This window comes from Salmo salar, chromosome 10, assembly GCF_965601325.2.
Source record: "Salmo salar chromosome 10, fSalSal1, whole genome shotgun sequence".
NCBI lineage: Eukaryota > Metazoa > Chordata > Actinopteri > Salmoniformes > Salmonidae > Salmo > Salmo salar.
In genome coordinates, this window is record NC_138300.1 from 14,304,812 (window position 1) to 14,332,383 (window position 27,572).

At 36.7% G+C, this 27,572-nt stretch overlaps 2 protein-coding genes across 2 annotated transcripts in view; both read right to left on the reverse strand.

The window, feature by feature from the left end:
- Positions 1 to 21,897, reverse strand: part of si:ch211-221n20.8 (uncharacterized) — a 40,617-nt gene extending 18,720 nt beyond the window's left edge. The window contains exons 1-7 of the mRNA XM_014215930.3: positions 21,664 to 21,897; positions 17,224 to 17,364; positions 16,745 to 16,811; positions 16,374 to 16,565; positions 16,027 to 16,152; positions 15,796 to 15,936; positions 15,401 to 15,526 (exon numbers count right to left, since the gene is read on the reverse strand). Coding sequence (XP_014071405.3) covers positions 15,401 to 15,526; positions 15,796 to 15,936; positions 16,027 to 16,152; positions 16,374 to 16,565; positions 16,745 to 16,811; positions 17,224 to 17,355 — 784 coding nt within the window. The 5' untranslated portion in view covers positions 17,356 to 17,364; positions 21,664 to 21,897. The remainder of the gene's footprint in view (positions 1 to 15,400; positions 15,527 to 15,795; positions 15,937 to 16,026; positions 16,153 to 16,373; positions 16,566 to 16,744; positions 16,812 to 17,223; positions 17,365 to 21,663) is intronic.
- Positions 21,898 to 23,871: 1,974 nt separating this feature from the next.
- Positions 23,872 to 27,572, reverse strand: part of LOC106613554 (growth hormone-releasing hormone receptor) — a 61,670-nt gene continuing 57,969 nt past the window's right edge. Inside the window, exon 13 of the mRNA XM_014215935.3 lies at positions 23,872 to 24,997. Within this exon, the coding sequence (XP_014071410.1) occupies positions 24,896 to 24,997 (102 nt within the window). The 3' untranslated portion in view covers positions 23,872 to 24,895. The remainder of the gene's footprint in view (positions 24,998 to 27,572) is intronic.

Consider the following 27,572-nt stretch of genomic DNA (forward strand, 5'->3'; position numbering starts at 1 on the left):
ACAACTAACTGATGATATCATGTGGTATTATAACAGTATTACCTAACTGATGGTATCATGTGGTATTATAACAGTATTACCTAGCTGATGGTATCATGTGGTATTATAACAGTAACAACTAACTGATGATATCATGTGGTATTATAACAGTAACAACTAACTGATGGTATCATGTGGAATTATAACAGTATTACCTAACTGATGGTATCATGTGGTATTATAACAGTAACAACTAGCTGATGGTATCATGTGGTATTATAACAGTAACAACTAACTGATGGTATCATGTGGTATTATAACAGTAACAACTAGCTGATGGTATCATGTGGTATTATAACAGTAACAACTAGCTGATGGTATCATGTGGTATTATAACAGTAACAACTAGCTGATGGTATCATGTGGTATTATAACAGTAACAACTAGCTGATGGTATCATGTGGTATTATAACAGTATTACCTAACTGATGGTATCATGTGGTATTATAACAGTAACAACTAGCTGATGGTATCATGTGGTATTATAACAGTAACAACTAGCTGATGGTATCATGTGGTATTATAACAGTAACAACTAACTGATGATATCATGTGGTATTATAACAGTAACAACTAACTGATGGTATCATGTGGTATTATAACAGTATTACCTAACTGATGGTATCATGTGGTATTATAACAGTAACAACTAACTGATGCTATCATGTGGTATTATAACAGTATTACCTTACTGATGGTATCATGTGGTATTATAACAGTAACAACTAGCTGATGGTATCATGTGGTATTATAACAGTATTACCTAACTGATGGTATCATGTGGTATTATAACAGTAACAACTAGCTGATGGTATCATGTGGTATTATAACAGTATTACCTAACTGATGGTATCATGTGGTATTATAACAGTAACAACTAACTGATGGTATAATGTGGTATTATAACAGTAACAACTAACTGATGGTATCATGTGGTATTATAACAGTAAAACCTAACTGATGATATCATGTGGTATTATAACAGTAACAACTAACTGATGGTATCATGTGGTATTATAACAGTATTACCTAACTGATGGTATCATGTGGTATTATAACAGTAACAACTAACTGATGCTATCATGTGGTAATATAACAGTATTACCTTACTGATGGTATCATGTGGTATTATAACAGTAACAACTAGCTGATGGTATCATGTGGTATTATAACAGTATTACCTAACTGATGGTATCATGTGGTATTATAACAGTAACAACTAGCTGATGGTATCATGTGGTATTATAACAGTATTACCTAACTGATGGTATCATGTGGTATTATAACAGTAACAACTAACTGATGGTATAATGTGGTATTATAACAGTAACAACTAACTGATGGTATCATGTGGTATTATAACAGTAACAACTAACTGATGGTATCATGTGGTATTATAACAGTAACAACTAACTGATGATATCATGTGGTATTATAACAGTAACAACTAACTGATGGTATCATGTGGTATTATAACAGTATTACCTAACTGATGGTATCATGTGGTATTGTAACAGTAACAACTAGCTGATGGTATCATGTGGTATTATAACAGTAACAACTAACTGATGATATCATGTGGTATTATAACAGTAACAACTAACTGATGATATCATGTGGTATTATAACAGTATTACCTAACTGATGGTATCATGTAGTATTATAACAGTAACAACTAACTGATGATATCATGTGGTATTGTAACAGTATTACCTAACTGATGGTATCATGTAGTATTATAACAGTAACAACTGACTGATGATATCATGTGGTATTATAACAGTATTACCTAACTGATGGTATCATGTGGTATTATAACAGTATTACCTAGCTGATGGTATCATGTGGTATTATAACAGTAACAACTAACTGATGATATCATGTGGTATTATAACAGGAACAACTAACTGATGGTATCATGTGGAATTATAACAGTATTACCTAACTGATGGTATCATGTGGTATTATAACAGTAACAACTAGCTGATGGTATCATGTGGTATTATAACAGTAAGAACTAACTGATGATATCATGTGGTATTATAACAGTATTACCTAACTGATGGTATCATGTGGTATTATAACAGTATTACCTAACTGATGGTATCATGTGGTATTATAACAGTAACAACTAGCTGATGGTATCATGTGGTATTATAACAGTAACAACTAACTGATGATATCATGTGGTATTATAACAGTAACAACTAACTGATGGCATCATGTGGTATTATAACAGTAACAACTAACTGATGATATCATGTGGTATTATAACAGTAACAACTAACTGATGGTATCATGTAGTATTATAACAGTAACAACTAACTGATGATATCATGTGGTATTGTAACAGTATTACCTAACTGATGGTATCATGTAGTATTATAAAAGTAACAACTAACTGATGATATCATGTGGTATTATAACAGTATTACCTAACTGATGGTATCATGTGGTATTATAACAGTATTACCTAACTGATGGTATCATGTGGTATTATAACAGTATCACCTAACTGATGGTATCATGTAGTATTATAACAGTAACAACTAGCTGATGATATCATGTGGTATTATAACAGTATTACCTAACTGATGGTATCATGTGGTATTATAACAGTATTACCTAACTGATGGTATCATGTGGTATTATAACAGTATTACCTAACTGATGGTATCATGTAGTATTATAACAGTATTACCTAACTGATGGTATCATGTAGTATTATAACAGTAACAACTAACTGATGATATCATGTGGTATTATAACAGTAACAACTAGCTGATGGTATCATGTGGTATTATAACAGTAACAACTAACTGATGGTATGATTTGGTATTATAACAGTAACAACTAACTGATGGTATCATATGGTATTATAACAGTAACAACTAACTGATGATATCATGTGGTATTATAACAGTAACAACTAACTGATGGTATCATGTGGTATTATAACAGTATTACCTAACTGATGGTATCATGTGGTATTATAACAGTAACAACTAACTGATGATATCATGTGGTATTATAACAGTAACAACTAACTGATGGTATCATGTGGTATTATAACAGTAACAACTAACTGATGGTATCATGTGGTATTATAACAGTATTACCTAACTGATGGTATCATGTGGTATTATAACAGTAACAACTAACTGATGATATCATGTGGTATTATAACAGTATTACCTAACTGATGGTATCATGTGGAATTATAACAGTATTACCTAACTGATGGTATCATGTGGTATTATAACAGTATTACCTAACTGATGGTATCATGTGGTATTATAACAGTAACAACTAGCTGATGGTATAATGTGGTATTATAACAGTAACAACTAACTGATGGTATCATGTGGTATTATAACAGTATCACCTAACTGATGGTATCATGTAGTATTATAACAGTAACAACTAACTGATGGTATCATGTGGTATTATAACAGTAACAACTAGCTGATGGTATCATGTGGTATTATAACAGTATTACCTAACTGATGGTATCATGTGGTATTATAAGAGTAACAACTAACTGATGGTATCTAGTGGTATTATAACAGTATTAACTAACTGATGGTATCATGTGGTATTATAACAGTAACAACTAGCTGATGGTATAATGTGGTATTATAACAGTAACAACTAACTGATGGTATCATGTGGTATTATAACAGTAACAACTAACTGATGATATCATGTGGTATTATAACAGTAACAACTAACTGATGGTATCATGTGGTATTATAACAGTATTACCTAACTGATGGTATCATGTGGTATTATAACAGTATTACCTAACTGATGGTATCATGTGGAATTATAACAGTATTACCTAACTGATGGTATCATGTGGTATTATAACAGTATTACCTAACTGATGGTATCATGTGGTATTATAACAGTATTACCTAACTGATGGTATCATGTGGTATTATAACAGTATTACCTAACTGATGGTATCATGTGGTATTATAACAGTATTACCTAACTGATGGTATCATGTGGTATTATAACAGTATTACCTAACTGATGGTATCATATGGTATTATAACAGTATTACCTAACTGATGGTATCATGTGGTATTATAACAGTAACAACTAGCTGATGGTACCATGTGGTATTGTAACAGTAACAACTAACTGATGGTATCATGTGGTATTATAACAGTAACAACTAGCTGATGGTATCATGTGGTATTATAACAGTAACAACTAGCTGATGGTATCATGTGGTATTATAACAGTAACAACTAGCTGATGGTATAATGTGGTATTATAACAGTAACAACTAACTGATGGTATCATGTGGTATTATAACAGTAACAACTAGCTGATGGTATCATGTGGAATTATAACAGTAACAACTAACTGATGATATCATGTGGTATTATAACAGTATTACCTAACTGATGGTATCATGTGGTATTATAACAGTAACAACTAACTGATGATATCATGTGGTATTATAACAGTATTACCTAACTGATGGTATCATGTGGTATTATAACAGTAACAACTAACTGATGATATCATGTGGTATTATAACAGTATTACCTAACTGATGGTATCATGTGGTATTATAACAGTAACAACTAACTGATGATATCATGTGGTATTATAACAGTAACAACTAGCTGATGGTATCATGTGGTATTATAACAGTATTACCTAACTGATGATATCATGTGGTATTATAACAGTAACAACTAGCTGATGGTATCATGTGGTATTATAACAGTAACAACTAGCTGATGGTATCATGTGGTATTATAACAGTATTACCTAACTGATGATATCATGTGGTATTATAACAGTAACAACTAGCTGATGGTATCATGTGGTATTATAACAGTAACAACTAGCTGATGGTATCATGTGGTATTATAACAGTAACAACTAACTGATGGTATCATGTGGTATTATAACAGTAACAACTAGCTGATGGTATAATGTGGTATTATAACAGTAACAACTAACTGATGGTATCATGTGGTATTATAACAGTAACAACTAGCTGATGGTATCATGTGGAATTATAACAGTAACAACTAACTGATGATATCATGTGGTATTATAACAGTATTACCTAACTGATGGTATCATGTGGTATTATAACAGTAACAACTAACTGATGATATCATGTGGTATTATAACAGTAACAACTAGCTGATGGTATCATGTGGTATTATAACAGTATTACCTAACTGATGATATCATGTGGTATTATAACAGTAACAACTAGCTGATGGTATCATGTGGTATTATAACAGTAACAACTAGCTGATGGTATCATGTGGTATTATAACAGTATTACCTAACTGATGGTATCATGTGGTATTATAACAGTAACAACTAGCTGATGGTATCATGTGGTATTATAACAGTAACAACTAGCTGATGGTATCATGTGGTATTATAACAGTAACAACTAACTGATGATATCATGTGGTATTATAACAGTAACAACTAACTGATGGTATCATGTGGTATTATAACAGTATTACCTAACTGATGGTATCATGTGGTATTATAACAGTAACAACTAACTGATGCTATCATGTGGTATTATAACAGTATTACCTTACTGATGGTATCATGTGGTATTATAACAGTAACAACTAGCTGATGGTATCATGTGGTATTATAACAGTATTACCTAACTGATGGTATCATGTGGTATTATAACAGTAACAACTAGCTGATGGTATCATGTGGTATTATAACAGTATTACCTAACTGATGGTATCATGTGGTATTATAACAGTAACAACTAACTGATGGTATAATGTGGTATTATAACAGTAACAACTAACTGATGGTATCATGTGGTATTATAACAGTAAAACCTAACTGATGATATCATGTGGTATTATAACAGTAACAACTAACTGATGGTATCATGTGGTATTATAACAGTATTACCTAACTGATGGTATCATGTGGTATTATAACAGTAACAACTAACTGATGCTATCATGTGGTAATATAACAGTATTACCTTACTGATGGTATCATGTGGTATTATAACAGTAACAACTAGCTGATGGTATCATGTGGTATTATAACAGTATTACCTAACTGATGGTATCATGTGGTATTATAACAGTAACAACTAGCTGATGGTATCATGTGGTATTATAACAGTATTACCTAACTGATGGTATCATGTGGTATTATAACAGTAACAACTAACTGATGGTATAATGTGGTATTATAACAGTAACAACTAACTGATGGTATCATGTGGTATTATAACAGTAACAACTAACTGATGGTATCATGTGGTATTATAACAGTAACAACTAACTGATGATATCATGTGGTATTATAACAGTAACAACTAACTGATGGTATCATGTGGTATTATAACAGTATTACCTAACTGATGGTATCATGTGGTATTGTAACAGTAACAACTAGCTGATGGTATCATGTGGTATTATAACAGTAACAACTAACTGATGATATCATGTGGTATTATAACAGTAACAACTAACTGATGATATCATGTGGTATTATAACAGTATTACCTAACTGATGGTATCATGTAGTATTATAACAGTAACAACTAACTGATGATATCATGTGGTATTGTAACAGTATTACCTAACTGATGGTATCATGTAGTATTATAACAGTAACAACTGACTGATGATATCATGTGGTATTATAACAGTATTACCTAACTGATGGTATCATGTGGTATTATAACAGTATTACCTAGCTGATGGTATCATGTGGTATTATAACAGTAACAACTAACTGATGATATCATGTGGTATTATAACAGGAACAACTAACTGATGGTATCATGTGGAATTATAACAGTATTACCTAACTGATGGTATCATGTGGTATTATAACAGTAACAACTAGCTGATGGTATCATGTGGTATTATAACAGTATTACCTAACTGATGGTATCATGTGGTATTATAACAGTAACAACTAGCTGATGGTATCATGTGGTATTATAACAGTAACAACAAACTGATGGTATCATGTGGTATTATAACAGTATTACCTAACTGATGGTATCATGTGGTATTATAACAGTATTACCTAACTGATGGTATCATGTGGTATTATAACAGTATTACCTAACTGATGGTATCATGTGGTATTATAACAGTATTACCTAACTGATGGTATCATGTGGTATTATAACAGTATTACCTAACTGATGGTATCATGTGGTATTATAACAGTATTACCTAACTGATGGTATCATATGGTATTATAACAGTATTACCTAACTGATGGTATCATGTGGTATTATAACAGTAACAACTAGCTGATGGTACCATGTGGTATTGTAACAGTAACAACTAACTGATGGTATCATGTGGTATTATAACAGTAACAACTAGCTGATGGTATCATGTGGTATTATAACAGTAACAACTAGCTGATGGTATCATGTGGTATTATAACAGTAACAACTAGCTGATGGTATAATGTGGTATTATAACAGTAACAACTAACTGATGGTATCATGTGGTATTATAACAGTAACAACTAGCTGATGGTATCATGTGGAATTATAACAGTAACAACTAACTGATGATATCATGTGGTATTATAACAGTATTACCTAACTGATGGTATCATGTGGTATTATAACAGTAACAACTAACTGATGATATCATGTGGTATTATAACAGTATTACCTAACTGATGGTATCATGTGGTATTATAACAGTAACAACTAACTGATGATATCATGTGGTATTATAACAGTATTACCTAACTGATGGTATCATGTGGTATTATAACAGTAACAACTAACTGATGATATCATGTGGTATTATAACAGTAACAACTAGCTGATGGTATCATGTGGTATTATAACAGTATTACCTAACTGATGATATCATGTGGTATTATAACAGTAACAACTAGCTGATGGTATCATGTGGTATTATAACAGTAACAACTAGCTGATGGTATCATGTGGTATTATAACAGTATTACCTAACTGATGATATCATGTGGTATTATAACAGTAACAACTAGCTGATGGTATCATGTGGTATTATAACAGTAACAACTAGCTGATGGTATCATGTGGTATTATAACAGTAACAACTAACTGATGGTATCATGTGGTATTATAACAGTAACAACTAGCTGATGGTATAATGTGGTATTATAACAGTAACAACTAACTGATGGTATCATGTGGTATTATAACAGTAACAACTAGCTGATGGTATCATGTGGAATTATAACAGTAACAACTAACTGATGATATCATGTGGTATTATAACAGTATTACCTAACTGATGGTATCATGTGGTATTATAACAGTAACAACTAACTGATGATATCATGTGGTATTATAACAGTAACAACTAGCTGATGGTATCATGTGGTATTATAACAGTATTACCTAACTGATGATATCATGTGGTATTATAACAGTAACAACTAGCTGATGGTATCATGTGGTATTATAACAGTAACAACTAGCTGATGGTATCATGTGGTATTATAACAGTATTACCTAACTGATGGTATCATGTGGTATTATAACAGTAACAACTAGCTGATGGTATCATGTGGTATTATAACAGTAACAACTAGCTGATGGTATCATGTGGTATTATAACAGTAACAACTAACTGATGGTATAATGTGGTATTATAACAGTAACAACTAACTGATGGTATCATGTGGTATTATAACAGTAAAACCTAACTGATGATATCATGTGGTATTATAACAGTAACAACTAACTGATGGTATCATGTGGTATTATAACAGTATTACCTAACTGATGGTATCATGTGGTATTATAACAGTAACAACTAACTGATGCTATCATGTGGTAATATAACAGTATTACCTTACTGATGGTATCATGTGGTATTATAACAGTAACAACTAGCTGATGGTATCATGTGGTATTATAACAGTATTACCTAACTGATGGTATCATGTGGTATTATAACAGTAACAACTAGCTGATGGTATCATGTGGTATTATAACAGTATTACCTAACTGATGGTATCATGTGGTATTATAACAGTAACAACTAACTGATGGTATAATGTGGTATTATAACAGTAACAACTAACTGATGGTATCATGTGGTATTATAACAGTAACAACTAACTGATGGTATCATGTGGTATTATAACAGTAACAACTAACTGATGATATCATGTGGTATTATAACAGTAACAACTAACTGATGGTATCATGTGGTATTATAACAATATTACCTAACTGATGGTATCATGTGGTATTGTAACAGTAACAACTAGCTGATGGTATCATGTGGTATTATAACAGTAACAACTAACTGATGATATCATGTGGTATTATAACAGTAACAACTAACTGATGATATCATGTGGTATTATAACAGTATTACCTAACTGATGGTATCATGTAGTATTATAACAGTAACAACTAACTGATGATATCATGTGGTATTGTAACAGTATTACCTAACTGATGGTATCATGTAGTATTATAACAGTAACAACTGACTGATGATATCATGTGGTATTATAACAGTATTACCTAACTGATGGTATCATGTGGTATTATAACAGTATTACCTAGCTGATGGTATCATGTGGTATTATAACAGTAACAACTAACTGATGATATCATGTGGTATTATAACAGGAACAACTAACTGATGGTATCATGTGGAATTATAACAGTATTACCTAACTGATGGTATCATGTGGTATTATAACAGTAACAACTAGCTGATGGTATCATGTGGTATTATAACAGTATTACCTAACTGATGGTATCATGTGGTATTATAACAGTAACAACTAGCTGATGGTATCATGTGGTATTATAACAGTAACAACAAACTGATGGTATCATGTGGTATTATAACAGTATTACCTAACTGATGGTATCATGTAGTATTATAACAGTAACAACTAACTGATGATATCATGTGGTATTATAACAGTAACAACTAACTGATGATATCATGTGGTATTATAACAGTATTACCTAACTGATGGTATCATGTGGTATTATAACAGTATTACCTAACTGATGGTATCATGTGGTATTATAACAGTAACAACTAGCTGATGGTATCATGTGGTATTATAACAGTAACAACTAACTGATGATATCATGTGGTATTATAACAGTAACAACTAACTGATGGCATCATGTGGTATTATAACAGTAACAACTAACTGATGATATCATGTGGTATTATAACAGTAACAACTAACTGATGGTATCATGTAGTATTATAACAGTAACAACTAACTGATGATATCATGTGGTATTGTAACAGTATTACCTAACTGATGGTATCATGTAGTATTATAAAAGTAACAACTAACTGATGATATCATGTGGTATTATAACAGTATTACCTAACTGATGGTATCATGTGGTATTATAACAGTATTACCTAACTGATGGTATCATGTGGTATTATAACAGTATCACCTAACTGATGGTATCATGTAGTATTATAACAGTAACAACTAGCTGATGATATCATGTGGTATTATAACAGTATTACCTAACTGATGGTATCATGTGGTATTATAACAGTATTACCTAACTGATGGTATCATGTGGTATTATAACAGTATTACCTAACTGATGGTATCATGTAGTATTATAACAGTATTACCTAACTGATGGTATCATGTAGTATTATAACAGTAACAACTAACTGATGATATCATGTGGTATTATAACAGTAACAACTAGCTGATGGTATCATGTGGTATTATAACAGTAACAACTAACTGATGGTATGATTTGGTATTATAACAGTAACAACTAACTGATGGTATCATATGGTATTATAACAGTAACAACTAACTGATGATATCATGTGGTATTATAACAGTAACAACTAACTGATGGTATCATGTGGTATTATAACAGTATTACCTAACTGATGGTATCATGTGGTATTATAACAGTAACAACTAACTGATGATATCATGTGGTATTATAACAGTAACAACTAACTGATGGTATCATGTGGTATTATAACAGTATTACCTAACTGATGGTATCATGTGGTATTATAACAGTAACAACTAACTGATGATATCATGTGGTATTATAACAGTATTACCTAACTGATGGTATCATGTGGAATTATAACAGTATTACCTAACTGATGGTATCATGTGGTATTATAACAGTATTACCTAACTGATGGTATCATGTGGTATTATAACAGTAACAACTAGCTGATGGTATAATGTGGTATTATAACAGTAACAACTAACTGATGGTATCATGTGGTATTATAACAGTATTACCTAACTGATGGTATCATGTGGTATTATAACAGTAACAACTAACTGATGATATCATGTGGTATTATAACAGTATTACCTAACTGATGGTATCATGTGGAATTATAACAGTATTACCTAACTAATGGTATAATGTGGTATTATAACAGTAACAACTGACTGATGATATCATGTGGTATTATAACAGTATTAACTAACTGATGGTATCATGTGGTATTATAACAGTAACAACTAGCTGATGGTATAATGTGGTATTATAACAGTAACAACTAACTGATGGTATCATGTGGTATTATAACAGTAACAACTAACTGATGATATCATGTGGTATTATAACAGTAACAACTAACTGATGGTATCATGTGGTATTATAACAGTATTACCTAACTGATGGTATCATGTGGTATTATAACAGTATTACCTAACTGATGGTATCATGTGGAATTATAACAGTATTACCTAACTGATGGTATCATGTGGTATTATAACAGTATTACCTAACTGATGGTATCATGTGGTATTATAACAGTATTACCTAACTGATGGTATCATGTGGTATTATAACAGTATTACCTAACTGATGGTATCATGTGGTATTATAACAGTATTACCTAACTGATGGTATCATGTGGTATTATAACAGTATTACCTAACTGATGGTATCATGTGGTATTATAACAGTATTACCTAACTGATGGTATCATGTGGTATTATAACAGTATTACCTAACTGATGGTATCATGTGGTATTATAACAGTATTACCTAACTGATGATATCATGTGGTATTATAACAGTATTACCTAACTGATGGTATCATGTGGTATTATAACAGGAACAACTAACTGATGATATCATGTGGTATTATAACAGTATTACCTAACTGATGGTATCATGTGGTATTATAACAGTAACAACTAACTGATGGTATCATGTGGTATTATAACAGTATTACCTAACTGATGGTATCATATGGTATTATAACAGTATTACCTAACTGATGGTATCATGTGGTATTATAACAGTAACAACTAGCTGATGGTACCATGTGGTATTGTAACAGTAACAACTAACTGATGGTATCATGTGGTATTATAACAGTAACAACTAGCTGATGGTATCATGTGGTATTATAACAGTAACAACTAGCTGATGATATCATGTGGTATTATAACAGTATTACCTAACTGATGGTATCATGTGGTATTATAACAGTAACAACTAACTGATGGTATCATGTGGTATTATAACAGTAACAACTAGCTGATGGTATCATGTGGTATTATAACAGTATTACCTAACTGATGGTATCATGTGGTATTATAACAGTATTACCTAACTGATGGTATCATGTGGTATTATAACAGTAACAACTAGCTGATGGTATAATGTGGTATTATAACAGTAACAACTAACTGATGGTATCATGTGGTATTATAACAGTAACAACTAGCTGATGATATCATGTGGTATTATAACAGTAACAACTAACTGATGGTATCATGTGGTATTATAACAGTAACAACTAACTGATGATATCATGTGGTATTATAACAGTATTACCTAACTGATGGTATCATGTGGTATTATAACAGTATTACCTAACTGATGATATCATGTGGTATTATAACAGTAACAACTAACTGATGGTATCATGTGGTATTATAACAGTAACAACTAGCTGATGGTATCATGTGGTATTATAACAGTATTACCTAACTGATGATATCATGTGGTATTATAACAGTAACAACTAGCTGATGGTATCATGTGGTATTATAACAGTATTACCTAACTGATGATATCATGTGGTATTATAACAGTAACAACTAACTGATGGTATCATGTGGTATTATAACAGTAACAACTAACTGATGGTATAATGTGGTATTATAACAGTAACAACTAGCTGATGGTATCATGTGGTATTATAACAGTAACAACTAACTGATGGTATCATGTGGTATTATAACAGTATTACCTAACTGATGATATCATGTGGTATTATAACAGTAACAACTAACTGATGGTATCATGTGGTATTATAACAGTATTACCTAACTGATGATATCATGTGGTATTATAACAGTAACAACTAGCTGATGGTATCATGTGGTATTATAACAGTATTACCTAACTGATGATATCATGTGGTATTATAACAGTAACAACTAACTGATGGTATCATGTGGTATTATAACAGTAACAACTAACTGATGGTATAATGTGGTATTATAACAGTAACAACTAGCTGATGGTATCATGTGGTATTATAACAGTAACAACTAACTGATGGTATCATGTAGTATTATAACAGTAACAACTAGCTGATGGTATCATGTGGTATTATAACATTAACAACTAGCTGATGGTATCATGTGGTATTATAACAGTATTACCTAACTGATGGTATCATGTGGTATTATAACAGTAACAACTAGCTGATGGTATCATGTGGTATTATAACAGTAACAACTAGCTGATGGTATCATGTGGTATTATAAAAGTAACAACTAACTGATGGTATCATGTGGTATTATAAAAGTAACAACTAGCTGATGGTATCATGTGGTATTATATGTAAAAGTATAGCCAATATATCGCGATGAAAATTATGTTAGTTTGAATTCTTGTACATTAATGCTCAAGGCATTACAAGAAAAATACATCCAGTGGGAAAAACTACTTTCACCCTTAAAAACAAACATTTGCCCTTAAAACATGCAAATGGTGAGATATTTGTCTAACATGGGACCTTCTAATCAGCAGGTTTGCAGAGGCAGGAGTTTTGGCTTTCCATGGTGACATCACCATGCGGTAAATTGGTTAATAGACAAATAACAAAAACAATTCTAAACCTCTCTGCCAATAGCAGCCAGTTTTCCCCTCTCCACTCTGACCCCTCCCAGACAGCCCTAGCAAAATTATTGCTTGTGAAATCGTTTTTTGCAACAAAAAAAGCAATTTTTGCAGATTTCAATAGAAATCTATTACAGTAAGGCATTTAATTGTTACCCAGAAATGATTTGATATTGATATAAAAACAACTCGTTGGGCCTTTAAAGGTCCAATGCAGACGTTTTTACCTCAATATCAAATCATCTTTGGTTAACAATGAAGTACCATACTGTGATTTTTTTTCTCAATTAAAATGGTCAAAAATAAACAAAAATAGCTTCTTAGCAAAGAGCAATTTCTCAAGAAAGAATTTGCTGGGACTCTCTGGGAGTGACCTGAGCGGGGAGGGGAAAACTGAAAAGTAGCCATTGCTGGCAGAGAGGTTTGGACACTAACAGCACTTACACTAAAAGGCCATTATCATCATTTTCACAATTTCACAGTATTACTCCAACCTCATAGCGTGGGAATGTATATAATATATACAGTAAAATATACTCCACTGGGCCTTTAATATACTGTGAGAGTTCAATGACCAGCCGGAGGAAGAAGACTCGACAGCATCCTCCTCAGGGGAGGGGTACTCAGTGTAAAGCCAATTAGTACACAGCTGGGCCCACTAATTGCTTTGTGTCTTCCTCTATATAGGTGTTCCAGGAGAGGAGCTGGGGGAGGATTGAGAGTAGAGACGGGGACCTGTGAGGACGTCAGTTTTGCCTACCTCAGAGAAAGCTTCTGTGACTGGGCACCTTGTCTCTCTGTTAACCTAGGCAGGCTTTAGGTAGAGAGAAGTGTTCCTCCTGTAACTGTTACGTGGAGACGATCGTCTAAGACAGGAGTAGCCGTCTGTTGTTTTGCTTTTCTTTGGCCACGGCCTTTTGGTCGACGGCTTAGGTAATGTTATTTGTTTTGTTACGCTGGTGTTTTAACGTTGGACGTTACCCTGTACTGGAGTTATTTCGTCAGGCGAAAGAAGACCCGTTTTAGTAAACGACACAAAAGAAAAAGGAACCACTGCCTTTGGTCTGTTCATTTTATGCCTACCGCCTGTGTTCGACGCTTCGGACAATCTGATCCGTTCACAAAACGTCATTACAATTGAATTACATTGTCAGCCTCCGTCTGAATAAGATTGACACATACTGAGACAATAACAGCAACCACAAGAGAACAACTCACCGATGCAGGCTGGGACCTCTGCTCTGAAGCCAGGCTGACACTGACACACGAAGCTACCAGGGGTGTTCACACACACGTTCCCCAGCTCCCTGCGACACTGCTCCTCAAAGCTGCACTCATCAACGTCTGAGACAGATATACATATCATTCACCCATCAATATCTAAAAACGTACACACACACACAGTCTCGCACAACTGACCTTGTGGGGACACACAATTCAGACACTAATACTAACCTTAACCCTAAACCCCCTAGAAATAGCATTTGACTTTGTGGGGCCTAGAAAATGTCCCCAGTTGGTCAAATTTTTGTGTGGACTTCTGGTCTCCACAAGTATCCTTAAACACGTCCACACACACAGATAACGTTCACTCACGTAACAAAAGACCTCACCCACACAGCTGTGTCCGTCGAGAGCCATAACGTATCCAACTGGACAGGAACATGAGAAGGATCCAAGGGTGTTCCTGCAGTCTGCCCCAGACCCACACGCCTGCAGCCCTGTCACTTCAGCTAGAGCACACTCATCAATATCTGAAACACACACACGAATAAACACTTAACACAGTGAACATCACATAACTCTCAAGCGCAAATGCTAAAGCCGCACACACACACACTCACCTTGGCATCCTCCTGCACCCATCAGGTAACCACGGAGACATTTGCACAGGTATGAGCCGGGTGTGTTTGTGCAGTTGGCATGGAGACTGCATGGTCCTGGCCCCTCGCCTTTACACTCATCTACATCTGATACAGAACGAGAGACGCAATATAAAAGAGCAGCACAGTAGATTCCATGTTAAAAGTGGCACAGACCATACCACTGGTGGACTGTAGGCGTATGCTCTTTACTGAGTTAGACGGAGGGTGCACTTGGACCAAAGCATGTTTTAGCATGGGCAGTGCCATTGAGGGCTTTCACCATTTGGAAGTAATAGGAGAGTTCTAGTACATCTCTATGGACTCACCTAGGCACCCCGCTGCCCGCTGCAGAGTGTAACCCACAGGGCAGCTGCAGTTCTCTCCTGCAATATTCACCATGCCGACAGGGCATCCACAGCCCTCGCCGCCCACCAACACTACCCGATTACCTGGGCACGGAGGGGTGGGGGTAGGAGCTGGGGCTGGGGTAGATGTGGTGGTGAAAGAGGCTGCCAGGGCTGAGGAAAAAGAGATGGATAAGCGGAGAATACGGAGATTGCAGTAAGTGGAGGGGAAAGGTGGGTGGCAGGGAGAGCGGTAGAGAGAGACAGAAGGAAAATGAGATAGACAAGAAGATTACAGATGCTTAGCATTCAATAACAACACAATGATAGGCTCAATATTTTGAGACACTCACTTGCGGCTGGTCCATCCCCCTGCTCAGCTCTACTAAAGTTCCCAATGGCGTTCTCAATCTCTAGGTTCTGAGAAGAGAGGAACAGGTCTACTCAAAATGACTCGTACCACTTCAACTCAAAAAGCAGGAGAGTACCGGATGATATTCTTTACTCAAAGAATGAAAAGCCACAGAGAAAACATTGACAAACAAGTCACTGCGCAACATGTTGCATCACGTCACTTCAAATCTTAACTCGACACTTTCCCACAGATTCCTATACCCTGGGCGCCAGGCTGATTTAGCTTCAGCCGACTTCCAAATGTCTTGTCAAACAATAATGTTCTAACATTGTTTTAATGAAGAAACAGAACGTCTAACGCCCAGGCTGATTTTGCTACTTTTGACCATTGAGTGCCAAGTTCAGTCTGGTTTAACCAGCCTAGCGAACTCTGGCCCTGATGTGGAAGAGGGTCCCAGACACACAGACAGTCACTGACCTGGCTCTTGGTGAGTGACGCCTCTGTGTGTTTCAGGACCTCGTTGTCGCTGCCATTGGGGGTGGTAAGGGGCTCTGCCACACATATCGCTGCCAGCAGCACCAGAAGGTGAGTCCGAGGGCGTGGCATCATCTCCTGACCCTTACGGGGAAGATGAAGAGTTCGATACATCATAGGCAGGGCAACAACTTGACACACAGAAGGACAGGTGATTGGGTTAATTAGACTGCAGAATACCAATCACCTACAAGTAGGTAATGAAGTCACTTCTGGAAACATAGTCAACATTTTTTGGGGGGGTGACATATAGACATACTAATACATATGATCAATGTTTATGAATAGTTCATGCTTTATATACACATTGATTCATTATCGTACCGATCATCATGTATAATAAATAGGCCTAAAAACGGCATTCTATATTATAATAATTTTTTTGTGGTACTTTTTACCCCTTTTTCTCCCCAATTGGTAGTTAAAGTCTCTTGTCCCATCGCTGCAACTCCCGTACGGACTCGGGAGAGGCGAAGGTCGAGAGCCGTGCGTCCTCCGAAACATGACCCCGCCAAGCCGCACCACTTCTTGACACACTGCTCGCTTAACCCGAAAGCTAAAGTGTCCGAGGAAACACCGTACAGCTGGTGACCAAAGTCAGCGTCACTACAGACCCTGGTTCGATCCCGGGCTGTATGACAACCGGCCGTAATCGGGAGTCCCATAGGGCGCCGCACAATTGGCCCAGTGTCGTCCGGGTTAGGGGAGGGTTTAGCCGGGGTAGGCCGTCATTGTTAAATAAGAATGTGTTCTTAACTGACTTGCCTAGTTAAATACATGTAGTGAAGACATCACAACTATGAAATAACACATATGGAAACTTTTGACTGGTACTGTACGTCCAGTAAAACATGGTGCAGCCAAGCTCCTGGATGTGATTATGTTATTTACAATCGTGCATATGACTCATAGGAGGCAGAAAGGAAAGGCATGAACATTTTTTGTCCTTCATTTCCAAGAGGCTTCGGTGTTAATAGGTGAAATGATGCACACTCATCCCTGCGCTATAGCCAGGTGAACATAGCCTACCAGGCACAGAAAGATGGTTTAAAGTGGCTCTGGCTCTTTGTTCATAACTAAAGCCATTTGCTTTGTTGTGATGACAATACGTTCACTGGGAAATTAGCTAATTGCCAGGGTAGGTATCTAAAGAACCGTTACTAATGTTTGCCCTTATGATTCAGAGGCATATGAAAACACTGAAAATGGAAATAAGCTTTTGAATGGTTAGTGATCATCACCATTTGAAGCATGTAATTACCTAAATACCCACTGGGAACAGACGTCAATTTAACGTCTATTCCACGTTGGTTCATTGTAATTTCATTGGAATGACGAGGAAACAACATTGATTCAACCAGTGTGTGCCCAGTGGGTAGAATTACATTTAGGCTGCAATATGTTAGTCGATCGGCCAATCCAGCACATTTGGTTCCTTGGAAGTTGTGGGAACTTAAATATTTGGTTTCCCCCATGGTTCTGGGAAAGAAGCCATACGTTTTCTGACTGTTAGAAGTGAACGTTTTTTTTTTAAAACATTCTGAGAACGGAAGTGATCATTTTTGCCTGTTCTGGGAATGTACATTTTTAGGTTGCAGTGAGGTTCTGAGAATGTTTTTCTATGGTTCACTGGAAGTTTTCCTTGGAGGTTTTATTAATGTTCTGAGAACGGAAATTCTAGGTTATTTGAAGGTATTTGTCACGGCTGCCAAAAGGAGAGGACCAAAGTGCAGCGTGTGTGTAGTTCCACATTTTATTTACTCTGTGAAACTATGCAATACATCAAATAAATGAAATGACAAAAAAACAAACCGTGACACAGAGGAGAAACAAACATTACTCAAAAAAAATCTTCCACAAAACCCAGGTGGAAAAAAACCCTACTTAAGTATGATCTCCAATTAGAGACGAGGACCAGCTGCCTCTAATTGGAGATCATCCCAAACAAAACCAACATAGAAATACAAAACCTAGAACATTAACATAGAAATACAAAACATAGACAAACACCCCCTGTCACGCCCTGACCTACTCTACCATAGAAAATAACATCTTACTATGGTCAGGACGTGACAGTATTTAAATAACATTATGAGAGCATGTTTCATTAAGACTTTTAGTTACCCTGCTAGCTTAAGTTAACTGTTTTGAACTCCAAGCACAGATAGGACACTTTGAAATGAATTTGCTTAGGCATTAATCATGCAAACACATTTATTATTTATTGCGTCAGTGAGATTCGAAACTATGATCGTCTGCTCTCTATCCTTGGAATTAGTCCATTGCGCCACCAGGATGGTGCTTACATATCATGTTTTTTTTTAAACTCATACAAAGCTGTTAATTTGAGTATTTTCAAACAGACCTTATTTCAAAGGAAACAAGCACTCATTAAGATTACAAGACAGAGGACAGAGAGTTTTGTTGATCCTGAGAACGGAACGTATATATTTTTAAATAACATTCTTAGAACGTTCTTTGAACATTAATGCTTTCTTGTGTTTTTTATGGAAAGTTTTCTTAATGTTCTGAGAACATGACTTTAAATAGAACCATGAGGAAACATTATGCTGAAGTACTTCCCACAGAACAACGCTGTTTCTTAACGTTCTGAGAACATTACTTTAAATAGAACCATGACAAAACCTGTAGGGAATGTTATGGGAAGGTTGTATGCAAAATAACCATAGGACTCAACCACCCTCTCAACAAGCTCTAAGAGACATATGGTTCTCAGAATGTTATGTGCTAGCTGGGAAGTGGGAATGGGACCGTCATTGCACACAGTGATGTAAAGTACTTAAGTAAAAATACTTGAAAGTACTACTTAAGTCGTTTTTTGCGGGTATTTGTACTTTAGTATTTATATTTTCTTCATATTTTCTTTCAGCATAAACTTTTACTTCATTACATTCCTAAAGAAAATGATGTACTTTTTACTCCATACATTTTCCCTGACACACAAAAGTACTCATTACATTTTGAATGCTTAGCAGGACAGAACATTTTTGTAATCACACACTTATCAAGAGAACATCCCTTGTCATCCCTACTGCCTCTGATCTGGAGGACTCACTAAAAACATACTTTGTTTGTAAATGATGATGTCTGAGTGTTAGAGTGTGCCGCTGGCTATCCATACATTTAAAAAACAAGAAAATGGTGATATCTGCTTTGCTTAATATAAGGAATTTGAAATGATTTGCACTTTTACTTACTTTTGATACTTAAGTATATTTTAGCAATTAAATTTACTTTTGATACTTAAGTATATTTAAAACCAAATACTTTTAGACTTATACAAGTAGGATTTTTAATGTGTGACTTTCACTTGAGTCAATATTTATATTTACTTTTACTCAAGTATGACAATTAGTTACTTTTCCCACCACTGATTGTACATAATGAGAATGCTGTTCTTATAGAGATAGGCTACACAAATCCACAAGGAATCAGGAGTAGCTTGTCATTTGAACCATCGTTTATCAAGTCAGCCATATCAAGCATGGTTCTGAAAAGGGAGTAAAAAGTATGTAAATGAATGAGATTATCTCAAAGAAGATATTTGTATTTCACGTCCAGATTGAAGTATATTTCAATTAACTCTGATCAATGCATGGACATGGACATGCACTCGAATCTGCAGCTGAGATCAGAGGGAACAAATTAATACATTTAGGGAACACATTTTTATATTGAGGGAATTATTTTTTATTGAGGGAAATAATAAAAAATTACCATGATCCCTAAGGGGCTCCCTCAATACTATGGAATACAACAACCAACAACTGAGCTGAGCAGACAAGAGATTCGACCCATTTAAACTGCTGGGGGTAGGCTTACAGACATCATGTCTAGACATGTAACACTGACTACAAAGCTAGATGAAGAGACAGCAGAGTAGACCCTGTTATTAACCATCTTCTGTTCTTGTTCTTTCTCCATGACACGCCCGGGTCACTATCCACTATCCAGAAGAAAATAAACGTGTTTCCACTTAAGGTGCGTCTAGCATGATGCAATGGAATGGAAAAGTATTTCGAACTGTGTGCGTAATAACTTGTCCTTTTCTATTCTGAATGCCCATGCCCAGAAATAAATGATCCCTCCCGCTGTTTCTAGTTTGGAACGTGTTTGCGCAATATCTTCACGCATCTCTTCAGGGTATAGCGGTCCAAATACGATGTTCTGCCCGACACCCATAGACTATAGCTTAATAACAAGAAGTGTCCTACAAACTTCCAATAACTGCGGATCAGACGCGAATTCATAACCTACAGTTACTGTCGTATTCAGTTATTATCCCAGATCGCACCATGTAAATGCGTTTTAAATTGACATGTATAGAGAAAACAAAACATGCAATCAAATAAAGTTGCTTACCAGTAACAGATAAAGTCGATTTGGGTCCACTGGATGAGCGAGGTTTCGACTTGCCAAACGCGTTTCTTCCACGGTCTCCTCCAGATGCGGGATAAATAGTTTGGAGTTGTCTTTCCCCACAAACCAATCCAGCAACTCGATGTAAGGGGCTGTGCTGTACTCCTCCACATCCTGTCCAGGAATTCTATACTTCCCATTCCTTAAATCCCAAACCGCTGTGGAGGAACAACAAGCTAAATCGCTCTCCTTCTGAGTGCTGCCTGAGGGCGCAGCGTCCCCTGTCTGAACTTTTGATTGAGGTCATAAACTATAGTGGGGAAAGGGAGTTATGCCGAGAGCGTGGCAGAAAACATTGGTAGGATAAAATAGCATTTCAATTTATTAGAAGAGAATAGATATGTATTAATCTAACTGTTGGGTTGCTTGCACAATACACCCTACATCAGCAGTGGGCCTACAGCGAGGGTAAGCCTCAGAGCAGCCCCCAAACCAGCGACCCATGGGCAGTTAGGGCTTAGGTCCCTTGCTCAAGGGCACAACGGCAGTATGCAGCCCCTGATATGTTGATGCCAGCTGGGTCATTCCACCAATTCGGTGCCTTTTAAGAAATATAACCAGGTCAAAACAAGCTTTTGATTTCACCTAATTTTAACAATAAAGAGGCTATATACAGGGGACATCGGTACCGGGTCAGTGTGCAGGGGTTGAGGTAATCTGTACATGTAGGTGGGAGCAAAGGGGCTATGTTAATGGTGGCGAATTTTATGAATTGTTCAGCAGTCTAATGGCTTAGGGGTAGAAGCTGTTGAGGAGCCTTTTGGTCCTAGACTTGGCGCTTCAGTACCACTTGCCGTGAGGTAGCAGAGAAAACAGTCTATAACTTGGGTGACTGGAGTCTCTGACAATTTTATGGGCTTTCCTCTGACACCGCCTATTATATAGGTCCTGGATGGCAGGAAGCTTGGCCCCAGTGATGTACTGGGCCGTTCGCACTACCATCTGTAGCGCCTTACGGCCAGACTCCCGAGCAGTTGCCATACCAGGCGGTGATGCAACCGGTCAGGATGCTCTCGATGGTGCAGCTGTAGAACCTTTTGAGGATCTGGGAGCCTATGCCAAATCTTTTCAGTCTCCTGAGGGGGAAAAGGTTTTGTCGTGCCCTCTTCATGACTGCCTTGGTATGTTTGGACCATGATAGTTCGTTGGTGATGTGGACACCAAGAAACTTGAAACTCTCGACCTGCTCCACTACAGCCCCGTCGATGTTAATGGGGGCCTGTTCGGCCCGCCTTTTCCAGTAGTTCACGATCAGCTCCTTTGTCTTGCTCACATTGAGGGAGAGGTTGTTGTCCTGGCACCAAACTGTCAGGTCTCTGACCTCCTCCCTATAGGCTGTCTCATCGTTGTCAGTGATCAGGCCTACCACTGTTGTGTCAGCAGAAAACTTAATGATGGTGTTGGAGTCGTGTTTGGCCACGCAGTGGTTAATAAAATAAACAAGACTATTAAGTGCCAAATAAAGTAACAGGGTTCACTGTTGACTGATTGAAGATTTCATCTTAAAGGGATAGTTCACCCAAATTACAAAGTACACAATTTCCTTACCCTGTAAACAGTCTATGGACAAGGTTTGACAGAAATCCATGCTTTGGTTTAGTTTCCCTGGAACTGTTTCCAAATGCTAACTTTTTAGCATTTGTGCACAAATCCAATTAAAGTCATGGTACTGATATTATAAATGTCTTTGCACATCATGTTCAAATCTCTCTATAAGTGACTTTGTTGAGCTTCACAATCAATTTTAGATACTTTTGGATGATTTGGATATGATGCGCAAAAAATGCTAATATCGGTACCAGGACTTGGATGGGATTTGTGCCACAAATGCTAAAACGTTAGCATTTTGAATAAGTGCAAGTGAAACTAAATCAAGGCATGAATTGAATGCAAGCTTTAGAAAAATGTGGTTTATATTAAAGGGCACTTCAATTAATGTAACAGGCTTTTAAAATTCAATATTGGTACACGTTTTTTACTTAACATAACAAAGCGAAGCTAAAAGGCACTCATTTCCTGGAATGACCCAGCTCACTTCAGATAGGTTGTAGAATTGTCGTAAATTGTCTTGCAACACGAATCACCACTTGAAAGCAGTGAGATTGATACTCTTAGTAGACACCATCTATCCTTGCAAATACAGTAGCCTGTTCAAGTATAAATGTAGCTTTATTTCAAGAGACACCACATTCTTCTGTTTAAAATATCACATTCAGCCTACGTTAAAGCACACAGCTTTATTCAAACATAATTTGTCCTTAAGTAGAAAACAATTCAACATCAGCACACAATGCAGTTGGCATGGTATCTGCACTGCACGTATAGCCATGGTTTTTTTCATAGTAGAAATGAGGTGAGTGAAAAAGTTAAAATGCATAGGTCCCGTTTCCTCATATTTCTTGGCACAGCTAGAGGATAATGAATTTCTATCCTGCGGTGTATTTCTCCTCCTTATGGTCAATAGCCACAAAAAGCCATACCAAAGGACCTCAAGGGGACCTAATACTGTATACAGAATCTATGGCATTGGAGCAATGGGCATGCACACACACACACACACCCACACACTAGAGAAACACACAAACAAAAAGGCACTAAAACACAGAGAGAATGCAACACACACATCATAAGGTAATATTCTAATAAAACCTGAAAAACGGGTACGTTTGATACATAAAAACATCTATTTTCCTGTAGAAGGTCGATCATATTGACTTGCTAAAAACACATCAAAACGTGGTGTAGTACCACAGAGAACGTAAGGTAAGGCCCTGGACCAGAGCTACACAGAGATAGACTTCCATTGTCCTTCAACGTAACAAAACCGTAGATGATGCCGAGTGGAAGAGGCGAAGGAGGAGAATTTCACAATGTGCCAAACAGTTAAACTCGAGCTGGACACAATGGATGAACTCAATGGTGGTCCCTTTAGAAATGAGAGTGTGATGCGAGAGGAGAGGACATTGTAGGTTTCAAGGACACAATGTACAGCACTCGCTCCTAAAAGTATATTATCAATGTGTGGAGGCCACAGGAAGGAGAAGATTACTTTACTGTCCAATGTAAACAGACATCCAATGGAATCTTGTCTTCCGCTTTATTCCAACCCCTCTACGAAAGACACGCATAAAAACACAAGAGGTTGGAGAGGAAGAGGAGAGGTGGATGAAGAGCACTAGAACGGTGTGTCCATCTGACTACCCTTGGCACCGGGCAGTACCACTCCGTAGCTGTTATCCTGCCACCTCAGCCACCTCATATGGATCTCCTTCTGGACCTGATAGAAACAGACACACACCCAAAGACCTTAGATTGTACAACCAGAGTACACATTGTATAATCTCCAAAAGCAGCCAATTTCAGTGTTGTTGACGGATGGATGGACGGACGGAGGTGTTTCTGATGTGCTTTTTCCTTCTATAAAACCTGTATAAACCTTCTAAACCCTCTATAAACCTTCTATAGACCCCTCACCCCCTCTCCTATGTACAACTTTTTTTAAATTGGTTTTATATTAAAGACATGGTTGCATTACCTTTAAAATGTGTCATGAACACAACCAGTCATGATGTTTTCATCTGATTGTCAAACAAATCACTTCAAAAAGTAGGTTGCCTTTGCAAATAATTCCAGTAACCAAACCGTAAACTGTGCACCCACCAAGTGGCTGAAACTATCTCACCGGAGAAAGAATTTGAGTGACCGAAACAGCGCCCCTCTGTCTTACTATATGTAGCCAATGTATCAGATGCTGTCTGGTCAAAAAGAGTATGACATGCCATACTCTTTTTGGCCAGACAACATCCGATACAGTGCCTATGAAATTCTACACCGCCTTGAACTTTTTTCACATTTTTCTGGCTTAAAATTTCATTGAATTTGTTTCCTACAGATCTACACAACCTACTCCACATTTTCTAAACAAAAGAAAGTTATATAAAAATGTTTAAATTACGAAAAATGTCAAACTGGTTTATCATGGGCTCCACACCCCTGAGTTAATACTAGGTGGACGCACCATTGGCAGCCATTACAGCTGTGAATCATTTTAATTAAGATTCTACCAACTTTGCACAACTCTCAGGGCAAAATATATCCATCGTTTTTTTTTTTCTTCAAAATTGCTCAGGCTCAGCAAGTTTGGTTGGGGATCATTGATGGACAGCGATATTTAAACCTTGTCTCTGATTTTTTTTTTAAGCAGATTTAAGTCAAGACTGAGACTAGACCACTCAGGAACACTCAACACCTAATCGGAAAGCCATTCTGGATTGGCCTTTTGCATAAAACTGTGTGTAATTGTCCCTCAGAAAACTCCCCAGTCTCTGCTGGTGACAAGCATTCCCATAACATGATGCTGCCACCACAATACTTGAAAGAACAAAAAGGGATCAACAACATTGCATTCAGTCCATATTACTGGCCTGCATGACAAAGTGAAAAGAAAGAAGCCTGTGTTAAAAGATCCACTCCAAATGTCACGTGTACTCCCTCTCCGGCCTCTAGGTCATCAGGCTGCTGATTATCCCGCACACCTGTCACCATCGTCTCGCACACCTGCACCTCATGACACTCACCTGGACTCCATCACCTCCTTGATTATCTTCCCTATATCTGTCACTCCCCTTGGTTCTTTCCTAAGGTGTTATTGACTCTGTTTTCATGTCGGTACGTTGTTTGTGTTTCGTGTTTCCCGACTCTCAGCGCACTCGTTACACCAAGTCATCCATTGTGTTTGCAACAAGGCTGTTAAGTAATACTGCAAGAGAAAACAACAAATAAATTCACTTTTTGACCTAAATTAAAAAACTACAGGGTTGGGTCATACCCAATACAACGCAACACAGTGAAACCCTCTCTATTTTCAAGTATTGTGGTCCCAGTATCTGGTTATGGGGATGCTTGTTATCCGCACGGACGGGAGACTTCGTCAGGATCAAAATACATTTGAAAGGAGCAACGCCCATGTAAAAAGTTAGTCTGAAAACCATGTGTGTGTGTTTATATACATACATACATACATACACACACCAAAGGTTTTAGAACATCTACTCATTCCGTTTTTTTCTATTTTTAATATTTTCTACATTGTAGAATAATAGTGAAGACAGCACTATGAAACTATGAAAGAAAACATATGTAATCATGTAGTAACCAAAAAGTGTTAAACAAACCAAATCTATATTTGAGATTCTTCAAAATAGCCACGCTTTGCACACTCTTGGCATTCCCTCGACCAGCTTCACCTGGAATTATTTTACAACCATCTTGAAGGAGTTCCCACATATGCTGAGCACTAGTTGGCTGCTTTTCCTTCACTCTGCCGTCCGACCCATCCCAAACCATCTCAATTTGGTTGAGGTTGGGGGATTGTGGAGGCCAGGTCATCTGATGCAGCACTCCATCACTCCCCTTCTTGGTAACATAGCCCTTACACAGCCTGGAAATGTGTTGGGTCATTGTCCCGTTGAAAAACAAATTATAAATGATAGTCCCATTAAGCCCAAACCAGATGGGATGGTGTACCGCTGCAGAATGCTGTGGAGGCCATGCAGGTTAAGTGTGCCTTGAATTCTAAATAAATCACAGAAAGTGTCAGCAGAAAAGCTCCCCCACACAATAGAACCTCCTCCTCCATGCTTTACGATGGGAAATACACAAGCAGAGATCCTCCGTTCACCCACACCGCATCTCACAAAGACACGGAGGTTGGAACCAAAAATCTCCAATTTGGACTCCAGACCAAAGGACAAATGTCCACCAGTCTAATATACATTGCAAGTCTTTTATTGTTATTGGTGTCCTTTAGTAGGGATTTCTTTGCAGCAATTCAACCATGAAGGCCTGATTCA